Source organism: Dendrobates tinctorius, unplaced genomic scaffold, assembly GCF_039654945.1.
Source record: "Dendrobates tinctorius isolate UK_male_01 unplaced genomic scaffold, ASM3965494v1 ptg000070l, whole genome shotgun sequence".
Lineage (NCBI taxonomy): Eukaryota > Metazoa > Chordata > Amphibia > Anura > Dendrobatidae > Dendrobates > Dendrobates tinctorius.
Window position 1 is genome coordinate 63,974,169 of NW_027361738.1, and position 23,633 is coordinate 63,997,801.

The window sequence follows — 23,633 nt, forward strand, 5'->3', positions numbered from 1 at the left end:
TTTAAATGTATATGCGGATAAGTATATATACATCGATATATGCTAAATGTATAGAAGTATTTGCTCTCATGTTCTTGCTGTCAGCTTTTAACCCCACCTGGAAAGTGTTAGTTTGGCTTTAGCATGTTCACCACAGCTCTAGAAACTCTTGTGACATTCCTACATTTGCCCGGAACAAGGGATGGTCATGTCACGTGTTTATACATAGGGACATGATGTCATCAACACAATTAGATCCACAACTTATGTAGCTTTGCATCGTAAGGCCGTGGTAAAACTGTTAGGAATTTGTGATCGAATACACAGGGAGATGATCGTTTTCATTCATAAAACCAGTTCCTTTGTGCCCCCACATCACACCTGTGGTAGCGGCTTGGGGACCGCCATAAATTCCAGAATACAATGATGGCAAATTAGAACTTTCCATATTTGAAAAAAAATACAAAAACATTCCATCAAAACACGGTGACTAGAGCCATCAGGAAAGGACACATTATAGTCAATGACTGAAATGTAGATAAAAAGATAGCCCATGAGATAAGCAGGAGTGAGGAACATGGACAAAGCTCAGGAGGACATCTAGGAAGAGCAGGTCACCAAGAGAGTTCAGGACACCGACAGTGAACCAACACACAGAGATAGAAGAGAATCCACCAGAGCCAACTCCTGGACCACAAGCAGATACAGATCCTCGTAAGTCTCAAACGCTACACCTCTGTCTTCCCCTACTTACACCCTAATCTTTTCTTATACCCCAAACCCTCTTTGTGTTATATCCTTGTGTCAGTCAGTACCGTCACGGTGGGGGGGATGCTTCTTGTGTTGTGTGTCTTTATAAGTGAGCGAGTAAAGGTGTTTTTACAGGTGTTTTCATGTATTGCAACTGTGTATAAATTAGTTCACGGGTTTGATATTGATTCGTATATGTACTGACATTTGCTAATATTATAGTGTTTTATCATGATGTAAATGTAGTCTTTTTAATCAATAAACTTATTACATTTTACCATAACAAAGTGTCATCTAATCAGCAAAGTAATGTATATATAATTTTGTACAAGGAAAGAAGTGGGAAACTAGAAAACCCTCAGGAAACAGAGTAAACAGAGTAAAAAGAAAATACAGTATTAGAATATTAGTATCTAATATCTGATACATCTAACCCTCTTTTACAGGTATCATCCATAAACATCCTTTACACCAGTGGTCCCTAACCTTTCTGTCCTTGAGAGCCACATCCAGCTCTGAGAGTGGGTCATAAGCCATGTTCAGCTTTAAGAGATGGTCACGAGCCAAATCCAGCTCCCACACTCCCTTACATTAGTGGCAACCAAAGCCCCTATTATGGGGTATAATGACAGCAAAAACTTTTCCACAGAAGCAGTATACAATGATCCAAGGATTCCGACAATCCCCCCCTTCATTATTCTCAAGCTCTCCCACCACACTGTCATATCCAGCTTCAAGCACCACATCTGACCGGTAGTATCATCCTGTCTCCAGCACACCATCCTTAAATTATCTGTAAACCCCTAAAACCAGTATATATGCATCCAGATCTTCTCTTCTGTGTAGGGCTACTCACAAAATTAACCATTTTGAGATGCGTTCTTCAGAGCTCTTTGCTAGACCTGGAGCTAATGCACCAAGCTGGCAGACAGCCGAGAGCCACGATTCATGAGATCGCGAGTCACATGTGGCTACCGAGCTACAGGTTGGGGATCCCTGCTTTACACAATAGATGCACACACTGATGTCCCCTTTCCCCCAACTACATGGAAGGCTGGTTCCCCTAACCACACAGGTGATACTGCCGCAATACAGAGAGTTGGTTATTATAATGCCGGTTTCACTGACTCCTTTCATAAAGGTGAAAATTGGGGTGAAGTAGAAGAGTCTGATCTAGGGTATGAATTAGTTTAGGTGTCTATATTTATTTTATGTCACATTCTTTTAAGTGCACGAAGGTTTTCCCTTTTGGATCTGTTGGAGGAAGAGAATGGGGTGCCGGTAGTTTGCATACAAGATCTCACGTGACGTAGTGTATAAGCTTGACCGTATTAACCAACATTGTCCTCTACTTTTAGAGTCCTTATCTGTGTGCAATTCTAACACTTTTGGGCTGTATACTGGTAAATAGTGGTTTATCCTGCCCTTTTATCAGTAAGTATGGCCCTTTTTAGACATATTAAATATCTTAAGTGATTCACCGACAAAATAGATTTTTGAAGAACTGAATAAACTTTTGTTTTTCAACTCCCAATTGGCTAAGTAAGTGAGCCACACAGTATAGGAACCTTCAGTTTCCAAGGTATTCTGAGTTCATCGTTTTTTGGGGGGTACCAAACGTCATTAAAGAGAACACATTCAGTGACTGCTCCCTCCGCTGGATGTTTTATGTCTCTGTGACCTTAATCGGTGAAGGAATTAAGATTTAATCTCTCGTGTTAAATTGCATTTCCGGGTTCTTGCCTACCTTTCATCACACTTGATAAGAATCACACTGTCTGTGCCAATTCCCAAGGCTGCCGCTCCCTTCTTTACTGAAAAGTGACTCTGGAAAAGAACGTAATTGTGATCAGATCGATGTATTTATAGCAGATAATAGCTTTCTTCCATTGAAGATCTAACCTATTGACCTGCGTATCTATATAACTGCTAAACCGTAAACCATATTGAGGCATGTGTAATATGCAGTGACATTTGGAACAGAATGCAGACTATAGGAAAATGCGTTGCATACTAGCTAAAAAAATAAAATAAAATCATCTATCAATACAAAAACACTTCCTTAACGGGAACCTGTCTTGTTTTCTGGCCTCCAAATTTCCACAGCTACAATTCAATGCTGCTCTATGGATCTTTATTTTAGTATTTATAACCCCAGCAGTGACCTAATTTTGCTAAAATGTAAGTTCAAAGAAAGATTTCGCCAGAAGTTAAGCTTGCCATGCCCTTAAAGAGGTTTGTTCATGAACGCAAGCTTTAAGCCAGTTAATTTTTCCCCTTTCCTGACCAATCACTTTTTTTTGTTTGTTTTTTGTACATTTTTTTTTATTGTTTTCTTGTTTGGATATTCATATACCATAGTTTTTTTGGCAACTATTTCTCGTTGATACATGTTGCCTAATTTCTATGTCATTTTCATACTTTTTTTTTCGCTGATGTCAATGTTGGGCAATAATAGAGGGAAAAAAAAGGAAATAGATGTCTATTTTTCCACATTTTTAAAAATAAATGATTATCACCAGAAAGGAGCACTAAAATACATTTAAAGTTTTGCTCGATTAACAGTTACTTTTATATATCGGGCATGTTTTCATTTTTTCAATGGGAACCGGCCTGGTAACAAAGATTTTGACCGGTAGTGTTTTCTTTTTTTTATAAAATCTTATTTCCATGTAATGATAGCTGGTGTATTAGCCCCAGTTACAGAGCAAATTTAGCACCCTGGTTGCACAGTAGGCTTGATCTGATTAAGACCCAGCAGCTCCTGCTACATCGGCCTGGTGGAGAAAGGTCTTTTAGCACATCCTATACTGTATACATAGCGATTGTTCAATGACTGGGCTGGCAGAGCTGGTTATAAACCAGCTATGTCTTCTCTACGCGGAGTCCAGCTAGGTCAGACTGCCAGCTTCCTGCTCCTGCAGCTACATGATCTTCGCAGCTGTTGACTTTGAAATTACATTTTAAAACATCACTGCAGAGTACAAGGCGGACTGTCCTGAGGTTTTAAGTCTATGGAAGGTCCAGAAATAGTTAAAAATATGCAGAATGCCAAGTTATTGACTTGACCATTCAGTAAAACGATTAATTTCCCAATAGTTCACATATCTTCTCCCTGTCAGAAGTCCTATTGTTTTTTTCCTGTTGTCCTTAGAATCCAACCCAGTGCTTTCTTGATTTTATTGTCATCATGCATGAATGCTTTTCTTAAAGCACCACTCCGCTCCGGTCTCATTCCGCTATTTTGTAACCGCAAAATCTGACTGACCAGAAGTCAGAGGTAACTAACATAAGTTCTCAATGCAAGTCTATGACAGACAGAACGAGGCTTGCATAGACTTGCATTGAAGAGTGACCTCCGGCTTGCTCATTCTAACACTGCAGGGATCCGGTATGTCACAACCAACTTGAGACCGAACCAGAGCAGCACGAATAACAACAGAAGACGGTCTTACCACCACTCTAGCGCTGCAATACAAAAAAAAAAATGCTGGAGTGATGCGTTAATGGCTAATCTGTCTCATTTCGTGAATGTGTTTCAAAGCCAACAGATGTGCCTATTCCCTGACTCTGCAACCCATTGGCTCAGCTACACATGCACATGTGCAGAAGAAGAAATGAGTTGTGGTTTCGATAAAATCTCAAATTTCCCAGACAATTATTTTACAAAATCAGATGGACTAATGAACATTGTTCTTTGTGGGAGTTCTCTAATATACAATGTTCTCATTGAAAGTGTCAGTGTCAGTCTGAAGGTGAGAATCTACATACTGGACCAAGAAGGGTAAAGAATGAGCTCGGGAGCGAACTATGCAGACAGCAGACTCATTGGAAATGCAGCGTTGAAGTCATGTCCAATAAACTTTCTGGACTAAGGACTGAATCAGACGCCTGTTTTTTGTGTACGAGTACTCTCCATGTTTTTCAGAGCTGAACATTGGATTAAAATTGTCAATGCAAGTCCATGGGTCCAGAAAAAATAGGACTCCACTCAGATGCGATTCAAGTGTGGTCCCCTTTTTACAGACTATTAGTTACGAGAAGGTGGAAAACCTTTTTTTTTTATTTCATATTGGAGAAAAACTGATGACACTCGGACCAAACTCTCATCAAACTCAGACTAAACTCTGATGAAAATCACTAATTAAACTTGGTCCGTTCTTCTCATATGTGGCCTTTGGCTCTGAAATAATCCCCTTTAGTTTATCAATACAACTTGATTGATGGCCTTCAGGATGGCACGTCATTCCAAGCCTTACTGAAATGTTGCCATGCACCTTAGATGTCTAACTCAAGTGTAAGCCCAATGAAGCAGAGTGTATTTTTCTTGGCTTCATTGGCGCACTTAAGTGTATGTTCACACTGGGTGTATGTGTGGTAGGTAATTTACACCTTGATTTCTTTCCGAAATTAAAGGGTGAGATTGGTTAAAATGTTATTCACTTTGCTGCTACTATAATATTATGCAGAGTATTTTTTTTACTTCCAACAAAAATTTTTACGGCCTGTCCACCTTTTGTGAACATAACCTTTTTTTTTTCTTTCATAACTTCTTGTTTTTCTTGAGCTCACATCTACCAGTCTTCTTTTAATCTTAATGGTTGATTCAAAGATGTACAAATGCTAAAAATGACTAAAACTTTTGGGTTTTTTGCCATTTTTGTGCAGTGACACAAATGACTACACATAATAATAATAATTGCATGTAGCTTATACAGGAGATAATGGCTTGCATGTAGACACGGCTTGCTCTCAACCCCTGCAGAACGTCATGTGAGTTCATGGACAAGTCTTAATGGCTTATGTAAATGGAGAGCAGCGGTGGCAATCGAGGTCAGCAAAGTGCTAAAATGCTTCAGTTCTGCAATTTTACATAACAAGAACTCTGATTACAAGTACTATTCACCGAGCTGGTTGAGTCTCTCTCTTGTCTCAATGTTCTTTTCTATGTGTCAACCAGTCACTGTTTGATTACTGCTAGAGGGTAAAGGAAACTCTAATAAGTACTTTCTTTTCTTTGGTATTTCAGTAAATGGTGGAGCCATAATAGAGAAAATCACATCTATCAGGCACATTGATATTCCAAATACAAGCTGAGAAGACGCATAATGCCTCGCTGTAGCTCGCCCTCTTCTTCTCATTCTGAATTCATGCCATTTGCTATTTCACAAGCTTCTTCTAAATTATATATTCAATATAAAAAAATAATTATTTTTTCGAGATGAATTAAACATACACTTTTATTATAGGTCTTAGAAACTATACATTTAGTGCTAACCAACGTTAAAATATATGGGTATTTTTTTAATGATAATGTAGCATAATGTTGGTTAGGCTATTGACTTACAGCTGGTAGGTTCAAGGTTACGGGGGTGGGGGTTTAGGAAATATATTTACTTTTAAAATCATTGCTAAAATAAAAAAAAAAAAAAAATCATAGCTATTGATTGGATGAGAAGGTATTTCCAGCCATATTTGGTGTGTTGATGATAGGAGGCAGAGACCAGTAGAAACCAGACAAGCATTGGAATGGTTCCTGTGGGGATCGAAGACGATGTGTGTGATTTCTGTAATTATGTTAGAGCGGGCTGAGGCATTTTTTTAAAATGTATTTTGTTTGGATTTTATGTAATATACCAACACAAAGTAGCAAGTACTTGTAAAGCGTGATGGAAATGATTCGTGAGCTGTTTTCGGTTTTACGTTTTCGCTTTTTGGCTCCCCTTCTTCTCAGAGCCGTAACTTTTTTATTTTTCCTTCAATATGGCCATGTGAGGGTTTTTTTTTTTGCGGGACGAGTTGTACTTTTGAACGACATCATTGGTTTTACCATGTTGTGTACTAGAAAACAGTAAAAAAAATTCCAAGTGTGGTAAAATTGCAAAAAAAAGTGCAATCCCACACTTGTTTTTCATTTGGCTTTTTTGCTAGGTTCACTGAATGCTAAAACTGACCTGCCATTATGATTCTCCAGGTCATTACGAGTTCATAGACACCAAACATGTCTAGGTTCTTTTTTTATCTAAGTGGTGAAAAAAAATTCCAAACTTTTGCGGGCACATGTCAGCTGTTCAAAACAGCTGACATGTCCTGGGAAAGATGTGGGCTCACCAACCAGAGCCCACATCAAAGGGAGGGAGTCCGACATTGGCGTAAATGTACGCCCGATGTCGGATAAGGGTTAAAAATATAAATCTGAAAATTGTGACATACATTTGTGTTCAGCCCATTATTGTCTAATACCCCTAAATATAATCCTGAGTAACTAATTGTTTCCAGAATTTACATAATTAGTAAATTGAGTCCACCTGTGTGTAATTTATTTTCAGAATAACTACAGCTGTGAAAGACTAAGAGGTTTGTTTGAGAACATTAGGGATCAAAAAGCATCATAAAAGCCAAACAACACACCAGACAGATCAAGGAAAAAGCTGTTGAGAAGAATAAGGCATGGCTAGGTTATAAAAATAGCCCAGGCTCTGAACATCTCACGGAGCACTGTTCAATCCCTTATCCAAAAATGAAAGGAGTTTGGCACAACTGTAAACCTACCAAGACATGGCCATCCACCTTAACTGACATCCCAAGAAAGGAGAGCACTTAGAAGCAGCCAAAAGGCCTAGGGTAACTCTGGAGGAGCTGCAGAGGTTCAAAGCTCAGGTGGGAGACTCTGTCCACCGGAAATTATTAGCCGTATACTCCAACAATCAATCCTTTATGGAAGAGTGGCAAGAAGAAAGACATGTTTGAAAGCAAGCCATATGTCCTGTTTATAGCTTGAAAATATCCATGTAGAGGACACAGCTAATATGTTGAAGAAGGTACTCTGGTTAAATTGGTCAGATGAGACAAAAGTAGAAATTTTGGGGCTAAATGCAACATGATATATACCTGACAACAGGTAGAAAACTAACACTACACATCACCACCGTCAAACATGGTGGAGGCAGCAACATGCTGTGCGGAGGTTTTTCTTCAGAAGGAACAGGGGAGCTGGTCAGAGTTGATGGGAAGATGGATGGAGCAAAATATAGGGCAACTGTGGAGGAAAATTTGTTACAGACTGCAAAAAACTTGAGACTGGGGTGTAGGTTCACCTTCCAGCAAGACAATAACCCTAAACTTACTTCCAGAGCTACAATGATGGAGGGTTTAGATCAAAAATATTCATGTGTGTGAACAGCCAAGGCAAATTCCATACCTAAATGCCATTGAGTATCTGTGGAAAGACTTAAAAATTGCTATTCACAGATGTCTCCATCCAATGTCACAGAGCTAGAGCTAGTTTGAAAAGAAGAATCTGCAAAAATTTCAGCTGGTAGAGACATCCCCCAACAGACTTGCAGCAGTAATTACAGAGACAGGTGTCAGACTACAGGGAGCTGAATACAAATGCATGTATAATTTCCTTTACACCACAATACTTTGTGTTGGTATATCACATAAAAGGCAAATAAAATAAACTTAAGTTGGATGGTGTAACGTGAAAAAATGAGGAAAAGTTCACAGGGTATGAATACTTTTACAAGGCACTGTTCATGATTTAATAAAAGAAAAGTATTTTTTTTTTAACTAAAGGGTAGAACATATATAGAATTTCTCAGAAATGCAATTCAAAAAAGTGACATACGTGTTCCGATGTGAGGGCAACCAGTCTTGGGATTGCTGACATTCCTTTCTCTTTAACTTCTGGGAACATCTTGAAACGTGCAATCAACATAGCATACAAGTTAGATATGGCACCACCTGGAGTCCACAGTAATACAATGTTACTTTTCCATTAAACCATTAATGCATTGTTCAATAAAACGAAGTTCAGGCACATACAAGTTTATTTTCTTACACAGAGATGCATAATATTGCTATATAAAATATATCTCAGAAATGTTCACTTCAACCACTCCTCTAGCACTTAAAGGAATTGTCTACCTTATCTCTATATTAGGATAATTAGGTGAGGGGCAATGACTTGTTAGGCCTGTTTCACATTTCAGTTATTCGACGTCAGTCCAAATCCGCCAGGTTGTGAAAAAAACGGATCCGTCAGCGTTGTGACACAAACGGATGCCACCGGATCCGTTTTTGGATGGATCCGCTTTAGCAGGTAGTGACCGAAATTTAAAGTAAAACGAGTCTGGGGAAAAAAGGAGAGAGAGAGAATTTTTTCTTTGCACGGCTGTTCTGGAACGCTACTCAGGGGTTAAAAGCCCTGCTCCAGCGAAACTGCCGGGCATGCACAATATAAATTAGCGGACCGTCGCTCGGAAAAAACGTTGCAGAGTCCGTCCCATCCGCCCGAGAGACGCTAAAATTTTGACGGATCCGTCAAAAAACGGGTGGGACGACCGTCAGTCAAGATCCGCTGCTAATGTAAATCTATGGGGGAAAAAACGGATCCGCCCCTTTTTAGGCTGATCCGTTTTTTTCGAAAATTGGCAGATTTTGACTGGCGTCAAAAAATGGAGGTGTGAAACAGGCCTAAGAGTACTGTCTTTTTTTTTAGAAATTATTTTTATCCACCTACTAGAAGGAACAAAAAAGCTGTGCAGTCTGTGAGGAAGGCAAGTGCGGAAAGAGAAACTTTAATACTTATGTAGTAGTACTACAAATCAGAGCCCCCCAAAACATTTCTTAAAATAAAGAAAAAGTGAACAAGCCTTTTAAGAACCAGTGAACGTTTTACAAAGGAAGAGAGCGTATTATATTTATCTATTAGTATGTCACAAAATCATGGCCTCAGCATGATTTCATAAAATAAAGTGGACAACCCCTTTAAACATTGAAGGCTTGTCATTAAGGCCATCAAGGTTTCATCTGTGGGGATGCATCCTCAGAATCCCTAATGATCAGTGAGTGGGCTCCCTTATTGTGCTGATCGTCAGGGTCACAGAGGTTGGCTCTACTGATCAAGTCTAGGTATAGGTCTCAAATGGGTGGTCCGAAATGAAAATATATTTTAATTGTAAATGCCTATCTATTTAATATCATAATTAAATTAATTTCTAATATACTTTAATTAAAAGTCCCCACGGTTCCCTCACTACTATATCTAACTGCTTTATTTTTATTTTTACTACATCTGCTTGATGAAGCTACGTTTGAGAATCTCAGTGCATGACGGGATAGTCAAACGAGTCGACATCAGGGGGTTGAGGATTCTGCTGCAGCCTCTGTCCCCTCCCTGAAATGATGCATCATCAGTAAAGTCTGTTTCAATGGCTGGGCTAGCCCCTGCTCTACTGAGCATTCGTAAGTTGACAATTCGGACGTATGCTCAGCAGACACTTGTCGCTCTGCAATATGTACACTGACAGTGCGCTTGCTCGCTGGCTCTAGTTAGAAGTAACGAGTCAGCAAGAGAGCGCACTGTCAGTGCTCACTTTAAGAAGAATAGATGATGCGCAGGAAAATCAGAGACCAGCACTGCCCCCACAAGTGATGTCATATGACATTGAGAAGGCATTCAGGATTAAAAAAATTTTTTAGCTTCGGATCAACCCTTTAATGTTTGATTTCTTTAAGCACAATAAAATGTACATTTTTTATTCTTAAAGGGGTTGTCCGGGCTTTTCACATAATCTCAGTACATATCTGGGCTCCAGAATTATGACAATAAGTAATTTACTTTCTGTCACTAGTTTGCACGGTTTTCTAGATATTCTGAACAGAACGTCCAAGGGGGGGGTGTTATGGCATTGAAATGAGAACTGGTAGTAACCTCCTACTCTACTCCAAACATGCCCTCTATAGCAACAACCCCACCCTCCATAGCTACAGGCCCTCCCCGTGCAGCCCTAATCACACAGTAACAAATCCTCCCCCTCTAGCAGCCACTGCAGAGAGCAGACCACCCAGCTGCTCCTCCCCCAGACACACGCTGAACAGTGATCTATGGAAAGTGATACTAGTGATACTTTAATATTTGGATATGGTATTGTTAAGGAATATTTTAAACTTGCTTATTTTGTACATAGGTATTATTTTGATCAAATTTAGTGCACGAGAGCCAAATAAAGAGATAGTCCATTAATGAAAAACTTAAAAGACTTAATCTAGAGTATTTCAGCTCCATAGAGCTTAAAATGCTAATTTGTCCTACCCCCTCACTGCTTGTAGGAATATGAGTTACACTTATGTCTTTATTGCTCAAAGCAACTATTGAGCAGGATAGACATGTGTGGTTAATGACACACCTCCGGACAGGCAGCAGTGTAGGTGGTAGGGTACAATACAGCAGAGCTGACAGTTCTATGAGAGGAGAAGAGATGATAGATGAGAATGAAATGTGACACAATCAAACTCAACTGTGTGTGCCCCTTCTCTCACAGGAACCTTATCGGAAAAATGTGAGTCATCTTTGCTTTATCTCCCAGCACTTTCTAATTACTCAAGAGGTTAGGCCAGGAACTCAAAATTGTATCCTAACATTTCACATACTGAAAAACCTAAGCTTTGGTGTGGGGCGTGTACTTTTTCTGCTGTGTTGCTGCCTGCTTGTGATTGGGCAACTCATACAAGGAGAAGAAGTACACCCCCCCAGTGAAAGCTATCTGATAACACCCACTTGTACTTAACATGTTAATTACTTAAGTGCCAAATACTTTGATTGCTACTATCTCCACAAAGGAGGGTTGAATTAAAAAAATGTTTTATTCTGACATTACATCATGTGTCCAGTTCAACATGAAAAATTTGGTGAAAGGTTGTCTTTAATACGGACAAGGGAAATATTAAAATAGATGCTGGAATTTTCCTAATATATACTATCAGACAAGTGCATGAACATTGTGTGTGTAACTAGTCAATACTGACTAGTCACACAGGCTGGACTGTCTAATAGGATAAATTTAGCTTATTTTAAAAGTAAGCCACACATTGCTAGTGGGCATATGTAAATGGCTACCCCTGATAAAGACAACTTGATGACCTGGCCATATTGTATATCTTGGGGGCATACATATTTAAATTATGGTAATTGCTGCACAGTTGATATTCTGAGCAACTCTTTGTAACACAGATGAACGAGCAATGTAGCTGACAGGGGGTATCCTCAGGATATCGTCTGCCTACATCTGAGAGCAGAATATCACAGTGTCATGCATGGAAAAGGCTCACGGGGAAATAATTAGTAATGGAAAAAAGACTATAAGGGTTTCAGAAAATTAGTTCATGCAAAGCACTCAGGATATATTAAGCTAGTCCGAAAGGCTTAACATAATGGCACAGAAGGAAATAGTTTTTTTTATCAGCTGAATATAGAGTGTAGAGAAATACCACAGCAATCAAGAAGGAATGGTTTATGATCCTGAGTTTCCTCAAATTTCCAATCTATTTTTGTTACAAGAGTTTCCTAAAATTATATGCTGAGATGCCCAGTAATTTTTTTTTGCGGCACCAGTACAGGAAAATATCAAATAACGCATAGAATTTTTTGGAAAATCAAGGGGCGATGGTATATGGATATGCTGGGTCCACAAGAATGAGAGATGTTCTTTGAAGACATAAATGATAAAGATTTCAAAGGATTGCTTTCCTCTATTAATGTTCTAGTAATGTATTAGAAAAGAGGGCTTTTTCTTTACACCAAATGCTTCTGAAATGTCTCCTTATGCCTCAACATAATATGAATAGTAATTTACATTAAAATGTTCATAATACAGATTATGAATTGTCCAGTGTGCAAAGACATCATCCCAGATATTCACCCATGGATAGGTTTAACATTCAGATACGAACCTTGGGTAACTTTTTGGAAATACTGTATAATATGGTGATCGATTAAACAATTTCCGTTAGCTGCTTGAGTGGCCATAATCTGCTACATAGGTAAAACAAAGGGTCTCTACCTTCTATGTGTCATTTATACCAAATGCCCTCTTTATTAGAGGCACTTATCTAGTAGCGTGTTGGACTTACTTTGGCCTTCAGAACCTCTGCAGTTCATCATGGCCTATATTTCATTAGGCAGGGAAATCATTCTACAAGAATATTGACCCATGTCGATAGGACAGCTTTTCATAGTTGCTGTAAATTAGATGTGGATACTGACATACTCCAAAAACTCCATTCCACCTTGTCTTAGAGATACTTTGTAGGATTAAGATCAGGGGACTATGAAGGACAAGGAAGTAAGAAAGACTCTCTGTCATGCTGTCATGTTCCATTAACCAATCCATGATTTTCCAACCATTGTGTCAAGGGGCACTGTCCTTCTAGAGTAAAGAGCTTCAATGAAGAGTTGAAGTCCTTAGTTAAGCTCTTATGTCCAAATGTCCATCTACAGAAGAGCAAGGGTGGGCAAAAAAAGTTACCAATACCCTTACTATACCTTGACCAGCCTGCACTGTTGCCACTTGACAGGGTTCATTGAGTCATTGGTTCATCATTCTCACCCTCCCATCAGCATGGTGCTGCAGAAATCTGGACACTTCTGACCAGGCAATGTCTTTACACTGGACAATGTCTGCTCCCCACTGGAGTTTTGATTTTTTTTTCTTTAGACAGCAGTGTCACTCAAATCGGTCATCTGCGAAAATAGTCCATCCGTCCTAATGTTAATCAGGACACCACCGCGTTAACAGGAGTTCCACCATTGTATTGTTCTTCAATTTACTTGACTATGATCTGCCTGTTTGTCAGAATGATGCTGGACATCTTCTTTTTCTGGATCTTTTTCCACAATCAGACCATTCTCAGTATACTATCGACACCAGTGCAGAAGAAAACCACACAAGGTTGTCAAGTTTTGAAAATTTGGTCCCAAATATTCAATGATGATTATGCCTCAAATTTATGCAATTTGGACATTCTAATATGAATTCCCACAAAAAATATTATTTACAAAAAACTACCGTAATTTGATTTTATGTTGCACTCCGGGTTCATGTGTATAGTTTACATTCAAGAAAGTCTCTAAGAAACTGGTCACTCAATCTATAATTCTGGTAATCTATTCTGTGGTATCGGAGCCTTTAGGTTAACTCAAGCACCAGGACTCAAATATGACTTCTGGCCTAAGAACCTCAATTGCTTCACTTAAGATTTTTTTTAAAAGAAATAAAGGAGACAATTGTACAGAATCCATGTGTCAGACATCTCTTTGCTGGCTGTACTACAACCTCACCTTAGCTAGAGAAAAGTGTAAAAATCTTAAAGGTGACACCCCCCTGAAAGACTTTATTCTATTTTGGCTCACAGCTCTTTAGAGTTTGCATGCCGGAAAAGGGTTGTAGCCTGGGTTGCAAAACATCAATGGGGTATGTGGCAATTCCTAAGGGCTCGTGCAGATGTCCATACAAATTGGTCCAAGCAAGGATCTCAATGCACAGACTGGCTGTGGCTCTCCTGACCCGTGTGTTACAGCGTCACAGATAAATGTAAATCTTTCATTTTGGTTGAGAGAGCTGATGCCAGTATGTTCATTGCTTTAGGTGCTCAGACCGATTTGCATGGACATCTGCATGAGCCCATACACTGAGGAGGGGCTTAATGCACTGCTATGTAGGAGAAAACATGGAGGAGCCTTGTTCTCTAGATACACAGGGGTCAGAAATCTAAGACCCCACAATCATATTGTTATAGTATATCCTAAGATATAATGTTACATGATAAAATGTTCTAAATGCTCGTTACGTTTAATTGCACACCCATTGGTATACGCACGTGGTCAAAATTGTTGGTTCCCCCAGTTTAATGACAGAACATCCCCCAATTTTCACAGTAATTCCTTGAATCTGACAAAAGTAATAATAAATCAACAATCTATGAAAATGAACAAATGAAAGTCAGACATTGCTTTTAAACCATGCTTCCACAGAATTAAAAAAAAATAAATAAATAAAACTCATGCAATAGGCCTGGTCAGAAATGATGGTACTCCTGAAACAAAAGGGACATGTTAAAGCAAGGTGTGTCCACTAATTAGCATCACAGGTGTCTACAATCTTGGAGTCAGTGAGTGGGCCTATATATATATCCTGCAGTAAGTAAATAGTACTATTACATGTACTATACATGTACAATTGTATATTGAGGTCTGCTGACACATAGGTGAAATACTTGAATGCTAGAGCTTGGTCCATCCCGATTGGCTACACCTTGTGGCGGTGGGATGACCTTTATGCTTTTTTTTAATCAAAATAGTGTCAGCCAAGTACCTTATGCTATTTATGTATACTATTACTAGTTATTTATTACAGAGTATGTGATCATTGTGTTTTTATCCTAGTTTTTGTCTGTTAATATCCACAGTGTGAATGTGCACCTACACATTGCACATATATAAACAAATTGTCAGCCGATTTCTTGAGTTTTGCTTTAGTTTCTTGTATTCTGACCTTTATTTGCTGTTTTGTCTATTTAGCTTTCCACGGGCAGGTGCAAAACAGTCAGACCTGGGTCCTTCTCTGGCCTCCATCTATTGAGGCCTGCTGGCACATAGGAAAGCAAAATACTAGCGATAGGACCATCCCAATTGGGTGCACTTTGTTGCGGTGGGATGGCTTTTACGCTTTTTTAATCAAAATCGTGTCAGCCAAGTACCTTATGTTATTTACATGTATTATTACTATTTTCTTACTACAGGATATTTGCTTGTTTTGTTATCCTAGGTTTTGAACGTAAGACCAGCAAGGGCCACAAGAGCCATAATGACACTGGAGTGGCAGGGGAATTCAGAGGAGTATTTTCTATTTTTTAGTGTTCCCTGCTATTATAAGAAAATGAAATCCTACAGACCCTTTAATGAAGCCTTCAAGTAATGTAGTACAGAAAAACTGTGAACAGTCTATAAAAATACTCAACAGTAAGGGCCCAGAGATCGCTGTGTGTGACGGGGATCAGGGACCAGCCCCCTGCCGGTTATCGCTGATCGTGCAGCATCGGACAGGGCCGTTTTTCGATCGCTGGTCTCCCGCTAGCCAGCGCGCATCGCTGTGTGTGGCAGCGAGAGACCAGCGATCAGCGACGCTGGACGCTGGTTTCTAATGTAAAGATCCGGTATTCAGGAGCCTCGGCTCCTGGATACCCGCTCTTTACCTTGGAAACCGGCGTACATGCTGGTTTCCAAGGTAAACAGCGGGTATCCAGGAGTCGTGCAGCTCTTAGATACCTAATGTTTACCTTGGAAACCAGCATGTATGCCGGTTTCCAAGGTAAACAGCGGGTATCCAGGAGCCGCGGCTCATGGATACCCGACGTTTACATTAGAAACCAGCGTCCAGCATCGCTGATCCTGATCGCTGGGGCTGTCTATGTGATCGCTCACCAGCGATCAGCCTAACGATGTCCCAGCGATCCCATCATGTCGGATCGTGGGTGGGATCGCTGGGACATCGTTATGTGTAACGGGGCTTTAAGGCCCCGTCACACTAAGCAACTTACCAGTGATCCCGACGCCGATATCAAGGTGTCAGGATCGCTAGTAAGTCGCTATGTGATCGCTGGTGAGCTGTCACACAGACAGCTTCACCAGCGATCAGCACAGCGATGCCGAGCGCCCGGCATCGCTTGCCATCGCTGTAAAAAATAGAATCAAAATAAAAAATATAGCTATTCTCACCTTCCGACGTCACGTTCAGCCACCCTGCCTCTCTCCACGCTCCGGTCCCAGTGATCCTTTGCACGAATGACCGCGAGATGTCACGGTCTCGCGGGAGCGCGAAGTCTCGTGGTCATTCGTGCAAAGGATCACTGGGACCGGAGCGTGGAGAGAGGCAGGATGGCTGAACGTGACGTCGGAAGGTGAGAATAACACTATTTTTTATTTATTTTATTATTTTTTACAGCTGATCGCTGGTCTCCCGCCTGTCACACACAGTGATGCGTGCTGGCCAGCGGGAGACCAGCGACCAAAGAAATGTCCAGAGGTTTCTTCCAGCGATCAGCGATACCTGCAGGGGGGCCGCTCGCTGATCGCTGTCACACACAGCGATCTCGCTGGTGAGATCACTGTTACGTCACAAAAGTTGTGACTCAGCAGCGATCTCGCTACCGAGATCGCTTAGTGAGACGGGGCCTTAAGTCATCTCCTAGCTGTTGGAGACTCTAATGATAATGAAATGACTCTGCTCAATACCTTGCAGTCTATACAGAAAAACAGACAAATGAGCTACAGAAAACAGGACTATGACTTTTTTTAATGAAAAACAAAACCAAAATACATTTTTTTTAATCTAACCTCAGTCAGCCACTCAACATTATATTAAATAGAGGGTGAAGTCAAATGTCCTTTTGTCAAGGTCATGGTATGAATAGTTTACAGATAAATTTAATATATAGATTTTTTTCTTCGCTTATTTTTTATTTACCCGGAGAGCTTCAGAACAAAAAAAAAACCTAAAAAATGATACATTATTTAAAAAATTGTCTGAAAAAAAAAACTGAGGAGTCCATACCCTCTCCCCCAATGATGACTAGCTGTTCTTATCTCTGTGCTGCACACATGGCTTTTTACACTAATTGGCATGTCCTTTGATTACCACTCCAGATTAATTCTATACAAGTGTCCTTTGTACTGAAATTTCTACATATTCTTTTTTTCAGTGTGTGAGTAGTAGGAACATTTAGAACTGCAAGGCAAATGTCTCATCTGATTATTCTTCCTACAGAGCACAATTTATGCTCATGGTAATACGCAGTTTGCTTTGAGGGCTGTATACATCTTTCTAAATTAAATTCATAAACTATCAGGAGTTAAGTTCAAAACAGAACTCCATTACGTTTGGAACTCCAGATAACAGTGCCAGAAATACAGAGAAATATTTCCAGAGATTTTATTTTAGGCTTTTAGATGATAACTTTTACCTGGAGAAAATATTCCATCACCACTTCCTCCAGGCCATCCAATAATTTCTCTCATTTTCTTTAAGGTGACATATTCTAACAGTACAAACACGGGAGCAATTTCATAGGTGAACCTAGAAAAAAGAAAAAAAAAATACTTAAAACAATATATATATTAAAATGCAAATATTAATGTTATGAAAAATTTAATTTTTACATCATAACATAAATACTAATGGGAATTTTGAAGAGCAAATTTGGCTTTAATTTTTATTTTCATTTTCTTGTAACATTGATAAATCAAAATTATTTTTGGATTTAGAATAATTACACTGGGATTATAAAGTAGACAAAAATGATGTACCTTTTAATATAAAACCTTGTTCATGAAAAAAGTTAAATAGTTACTAATGGCAGCCAAATAATTGAATGCAGGACAAATTTTTATTTGTAGGGAATTTTTTTTTCATCTGGTCTAGCTTGTGTTTGGATCTGTGAGGTTGGTAAAAAGATGTAAGGAAAACAGCGTCCATAAGACCCCATATATGGAAGTCTATATAGCTCCTGGCTGGACTTTGGTTTGCCCATTTGTTCTGTCGGCAGCTATCTCGCCCATCTCTCCCACGCACAAGAGCGCTCAGTTGGCAGAGAGAGCTAAGACAGACATCTCTGTAAGCAGCCTATGTCTTAGAAAACAAAAGTATTGATAGTCTGAAATTTGACATTCTGGATCTTTCTGTCCTTCGACATCATATATTGGGGGCCAGCTATGAGGCTTCCATACACATTAAACTATTGTTAGAACTGGTTTGGCTGACTTTGGTCTAACGTGTATTGGGATCTCTACATAGATTAAAATCGTAAAGAAAAGGATTGTTACATTTAGGCTGGGATCACACATGTGAGAAACTCGGACAAGTCACGCATCTTAATACCAGGCACTGCCGCCGGCACTCGGGAGCGGAGTGTTCAGCTGCATGTATTTCTATGCAGCCGCATGCTCCGATCCGAGTGCCGGGTATTAAGATGCGATCCGATTGCCGGGTATTAAGATGCGAGACTTGTCTGAGTTTCTCGCATGTGTGATCCCGGCCTTAGGTACAAGATCACAATGAAGGCAAGTTATCAATAGTGCCATAGGATGAATGTGTAATGGCTGTGTCTGACTGTACAGTGACAAGGTCTGATCATACCACGTCTCCTGGGCAGTTGAGGAAGCAAAAGAGTGGATACAGACATGACTGCATGGGATCACAGCTAATTCTTTTTAATTAGGCAAAACATTTCCCTGCCAGTGTAAAGAGGAAGACTGGGCTGCGGGTACCTGCACCCAGCCATGTCCAGAACCATTGAGGCTGCCTCCCTTGTTGCTTGGGGGAAGGAATGAGAAGCTGGAACAACCTCATGACTCGGGTAGGAGGAGCAGCTTAAAAAGAAAAGCGCATGCAGCCACAGGCAGTTTGGCGTGAATGAGCAGCAGCACACAGCCAGGTGAGCAGCGTGCTCCGTCCTCTGAGTGCCGGCGCCACGACAGGCTGCGTTTGTTGGTTCTCGCCCCCTCCAGCGGGACAGCCGCGGAGAGAAGGGCCATGCATTCAGTAGCTGCCAGAGACAGGGGTACCGTGCGCTCAATGACTGTGAGTATGGCGCATGTGCAGAGAAGAGAAGGCCGAGTGCCGGATTGACTCTTGCGGCCTTCCCTGCCACTTGCTTCCCACCTGTTTACGCTTGACTCTGAGAGTGCCGCGGCCTTGTTTGCTTTGGCTGCACGTGCTTATGGACTAGGGGCTCAGTGGAAGGTACCGGAGACCGACCACTGCCGCCGGAAGATGGACCACCATTTAAAGGATCCCATCTGAGGATATCTTCCCGGCCGCTGCCAGTTCTACAACACCCTGTGGGATCATCTGCTGCAGATGAACATACAGGACATGATAAGTACCTTCTGTTACGATTCTGCAGCACAGGACTAGGGTAGGAGGGGGAAAACTGACCCTGCACTAAGGCTAGACTGATACCCTACGATGGAGTGGGCAACCATTCCTATGAATAGACCCACCGATGATCCAAGGATAATCTCCAGCAAAGACCTATAGATAGGGGAAAGGGGGTCCCTGAGAGATCTAAGGACTGGGTACAAATACGGGTCACCTCCTAATAGAAAACAAAGAGAAGGCTGCAGAAACAAACTGAAAACAGAAACTATGACTAGCAGAACCAGAGATCCTAGCACTGCACTAATTAAACACACAGAAGGCAAAGCAAAGCTCCAAGCCAAGATACAAACAGATTAACACTGTTGTCCAGCAAGGAATGGGAGACAGGTGCAGGTTAATAAAGGGTGATACAATCACCTGACCCAAGACAAACCCTGCACCAGGGGAAAAAGACCAGCAGCTGAACACTACAAGAAAATGGCGGATAGTCACAAACTGAACAGATTCTAACACCTTTATTGGACTGGATCCTCTAGGCCGAGCTTTATTCGGAAATCTCCTGTGAAAAGCCTTAATTATTCTTGAGGCTGAGACGTCCACAGCTTTCACCCAGGAATTGTCTTCCGGGCCGAAACCCTTCCAGGTCACGAGATACTGTAAGCCTCCTCTGTGCCACCTGGAATCAAGAATGCGTGAAATCTCAAACTCACAGTCCTCATCAATGGGAGGAGCAGACGGCATGGCCACCTTATCAGGCGTGTCAACTTTCTTCAGCAAAGATATATGAAAAACTGAATTAATTTTCCAGGACAAAGGAATGTCCAATCTGACCGCTGCCGAGTTGACAATCTCAACCACTTTGAAGGGTCCTACAAACTTAGGCCCAAACATTTTAGAAGGGACCTTTAAATGCAGATTCCTTAAGGACAACCTTCTTTTCTTGTCAAAATATTTCTTAGACCTCCTATTAGCCTGATTCAGATTATGGCTCACACTGGTCCAAACCCTTTCCAAATTTCCAGAAAAACTCTCCTCCTCAGGCACCACTGCCCCAATCCTAGAAAAAGGACAGAAACATGAATGCTTCCCAGTACAACAAAAAAAGGAGAACATCCAGCCGAAGAAGACGTATGACTATTGAGAGCAAACTCAGCAAATGGTAGATATTCTGACCACATCTCCTGATTGTCTGCTACAAAACATCTCAAAAACTGCTCAACGTCCTGGTTCTTCCTCTCGGTCTGTTCATTTGACTCTGGATGATAACCCAACGAAAATGACAAATGAACCTTAAGTCTGTCACAAAAGGCACGCCAAAATCGAGCCACAAACTGTGGTCCTCTATCGTAGAAAATGTCCATGGGGACACCATGGAGTCTGACAATCTCTTTCACAAATGCCCTGGCAAGTGTCTTAGCGCAGGGTAATTTATTGAACAGGACCAGATGACACATCTTACTAAACCGGTCAACCACAACCCAGATGACAGAAAACCCTCAGAGACCGGCAGGTCGGTGATAAAATCCATTGCAAGATGCGTCCATGGGGAACTAGGAACCTCTAATGGGCACAGCAACCCTGCCGCTGGAGCATGAGAATCCTTAGATCTAGAGCACACGGTACACTGACGCACCCACTTGATGATTTCTCTTAGCCACCCCGGCCACCAGAAATTCCAACCGATCGACTTTCTAGTTTCAGCAATCCCTGTATGTCCCGCCAAACAAGACTCATGACATTCCGTAAACAAAACTCTCCTCAGGGTTTTAGGCACAAATAATTTCCCATACGGAGTGTTGGTTGTTGCTGCATCCCGGGCTTTAAAAATGCTATTTTCCAACTCAGAACCTAAAGCTGCCAAAACCACCCCTTTCTGCAGAATAGATTCCTCCTTTTCAGTATTAACCGCTGGGGAGAAACTTTGAGACAAAGTATCAGCTTTAACATTCTTTGTCCCAGGGATATATGTCACAGAGAGATGGAACCGGGCAAAAAACAATGCCCACCTAGCTTGACGAACATTCAAACGTTTAGCAGCACCCAGATAGATCAGATTCTTATGATCGGTAAAGACTTGTATAGGATGTCTAGCGCCCTCCACAAAATGTCGCCAATGCTCAAACGCTAGCTTAATAGCCAGCAATTCTTGGTTCCCAACATCATAGTTGAGCTCCGCCTCCAAAAATTTATTAGAAAAGAATGCACAGGGATGTACCCCATCCTCTCCCTCCTGTGACAGAACAGTTCCCACTCCTATTGATGAGGCATCCACCTCTACCAGAAAGGGCTTAGTCTCGTCTGTCTGGATGAAAACAGGAGCAGAGTTAAACTTCTCCTTGAGATGCTCAAAGGCCTTAACAGCCTCAGGAGACCATTGGCACCCTTCTTAGTCAGATCAGTAAGGGGTTTGGCACCCTTCTTAGTCAGATCAGTAAGGGGTTTGGCGATAACAGAAAAATTCTTTATGAATTTTCTGTAATAATTAGCAAACCCAAAGAATCTCTGAATTGACTTCAAGCATTCAGGTCTTGGCCACTCCAATACCGCCTGAACCTTCACCGGGTCTATATCAAACCCATCACTTGAGACAATGTACCCCAAAAAGCTAATTTTCTGTAATGCAAACTCGCATTTCTCCAGTTTAGCAAAGAGTGGGTTTTCTCTCAGAATCTGCAGAACCTCGCGGACTCTCTGCCAATGCGACTCCAGATCGAGCGAGTAGATCAAAATATCATCCAAATAAATGATAACCCTACCGATCAACAGCCTCAGAACGCTGTTGATGAAATTTTGAAAGAAGCCGGAGCATTTGTAAGGCCGAAAGTCATTACTAGACACTCGAAATGACCTTCTGAGATATTAAAGGCTGCCTTCCATTCATCGCCTTCTTTAATCTGCAGCAAATTATATGCCCCATGGAGATCAATCTTAGAGAACCACTTGGCTCCAACTAATTGGTTAAACAAATCCGGAATAAGCGGCAAGGGGTAAGGATTGCGCACAGTGATCTTGTTAATCTCCCTGAAATCCAGATACTACCTAAGACCCCCATCTTTCTTTCTGACAAAAAAGAATCCCACAGCCACAGGGGACTTGGAGGATCTTGTATGATCTGCAGCAAGACTAGTCTGCAGGTATTTCTTTAAGGTCTCCCTCTCGGGGATCATCAGATTAAATAAACGACACTTAGGGAGAGTAGCACCTGGGATGAACTCAATAGCGCAATCGTACTCCCTATGCGGTGGTAGAGCATGTGACTCAACTTCAGAAAATACTTTCTAGAATTCCTGAATGCCTTCAGGTAGCTCATTTTTCACCACAGCAGCGATGTGTACATAACAATATTTCCCAGAAGACCCCTGACCCCAGGATCTTATAGTATTTGATGACCAGTCCAGTACAGGATTGTGCACTTTTAACCAGGGTAACCTGTTATGAATGGGTCACCGAGGAGGAAAACTAAACAAGCTAAGTTACAGAAAACCAGAGAGGTTGGTAACTGTTATGAATGAGTCACCGAAGGAGGAAAAAACAAAAATACAAGCTAAGTCCAGAAAACCGGAGAGGTTGGTAGCTAGCGGATTGCAGACCCCTGATCCTATTCACAACAACTAACAGTAGCCATGGAGTGTTCCTACGGTGGTCCTAGACACCTCGTCACAGCCGGAGAACTAAATAAGCCTAAGGAAAGAAAGGGGAAATCTAAACTGCCCCAGAACAGACCCCAAAGCAATAGACAGCCCCCAACATGTATTGACGGTGAAAACAGAAGAAAACACAAACACAGACAGAAAGACAGGCAGAGCAAATGATGGGGCCCAACTAGCTAGGTAGGAAAGGACAGAAAAGATGCTGGCTGCAATCCGCAAAAACCCTACCAAAAATGTCCCAACACGTCTTATAGGAAAAACGGCCCTGAAGTCACTAGACTTCAAAATCCCTATATCAGCACTCCGATATATTCTGAAGACAGAGCAAAAGAGAATCAACCGATCAGGGACAAAAATGGAAACTCAGCAAAGCACCAGCCGGGGCTGGCTGAACACAAAACCAAGCAAATCAGACAAAATCTCATGGAACAATAACAGAGAAATCACCAGCAACCCTACAGGGCGTCGGCTGCCTTATATCCACTCAGAGATTCCGGATGTCCAATCGCAATCCACCTGTTCAGGTGACAGGTAT

The 23,633-nt window shown here is 41.1% G+C and overlaps 1 protein-coding gene across 2 annotated transcripts in view; it reads right to left on the reverse strand.

Annotated features, from left to right (window-relative positions):
• GAD2 (glutamate decarboxylase 2) overlaps window positions 1-23,633 on the reverse strand; it is a 135,540-nt gene that overhangs the window by 29,750 nt on the left and 82,157 nt on the right. Inside the window, exons 6-8 of one of the 2 annotated variants that reach the window (XM_073581768.1) lie at window positions 17,533-17,645; window positions 8,360-8,475; window positions 2,477-2,556 (exon numbers count right to left, since the gene is read on the reverse strand). In XM_073581768.1, the coding sequence (XP_073437869.1) occupies window positions 2,477-2,556; window positions 8,360-8,475; window positions 17,533-17,645 (309 nt within the window). The remainder of the gene's footprint in view (window positions 1-2,476; window positions 2,557-8,359; window positions 8,476-17,532; window positions 17,646-23,633) is intronic. The other variant, XM_073581769.1, reaches the window with a different exon arrangement.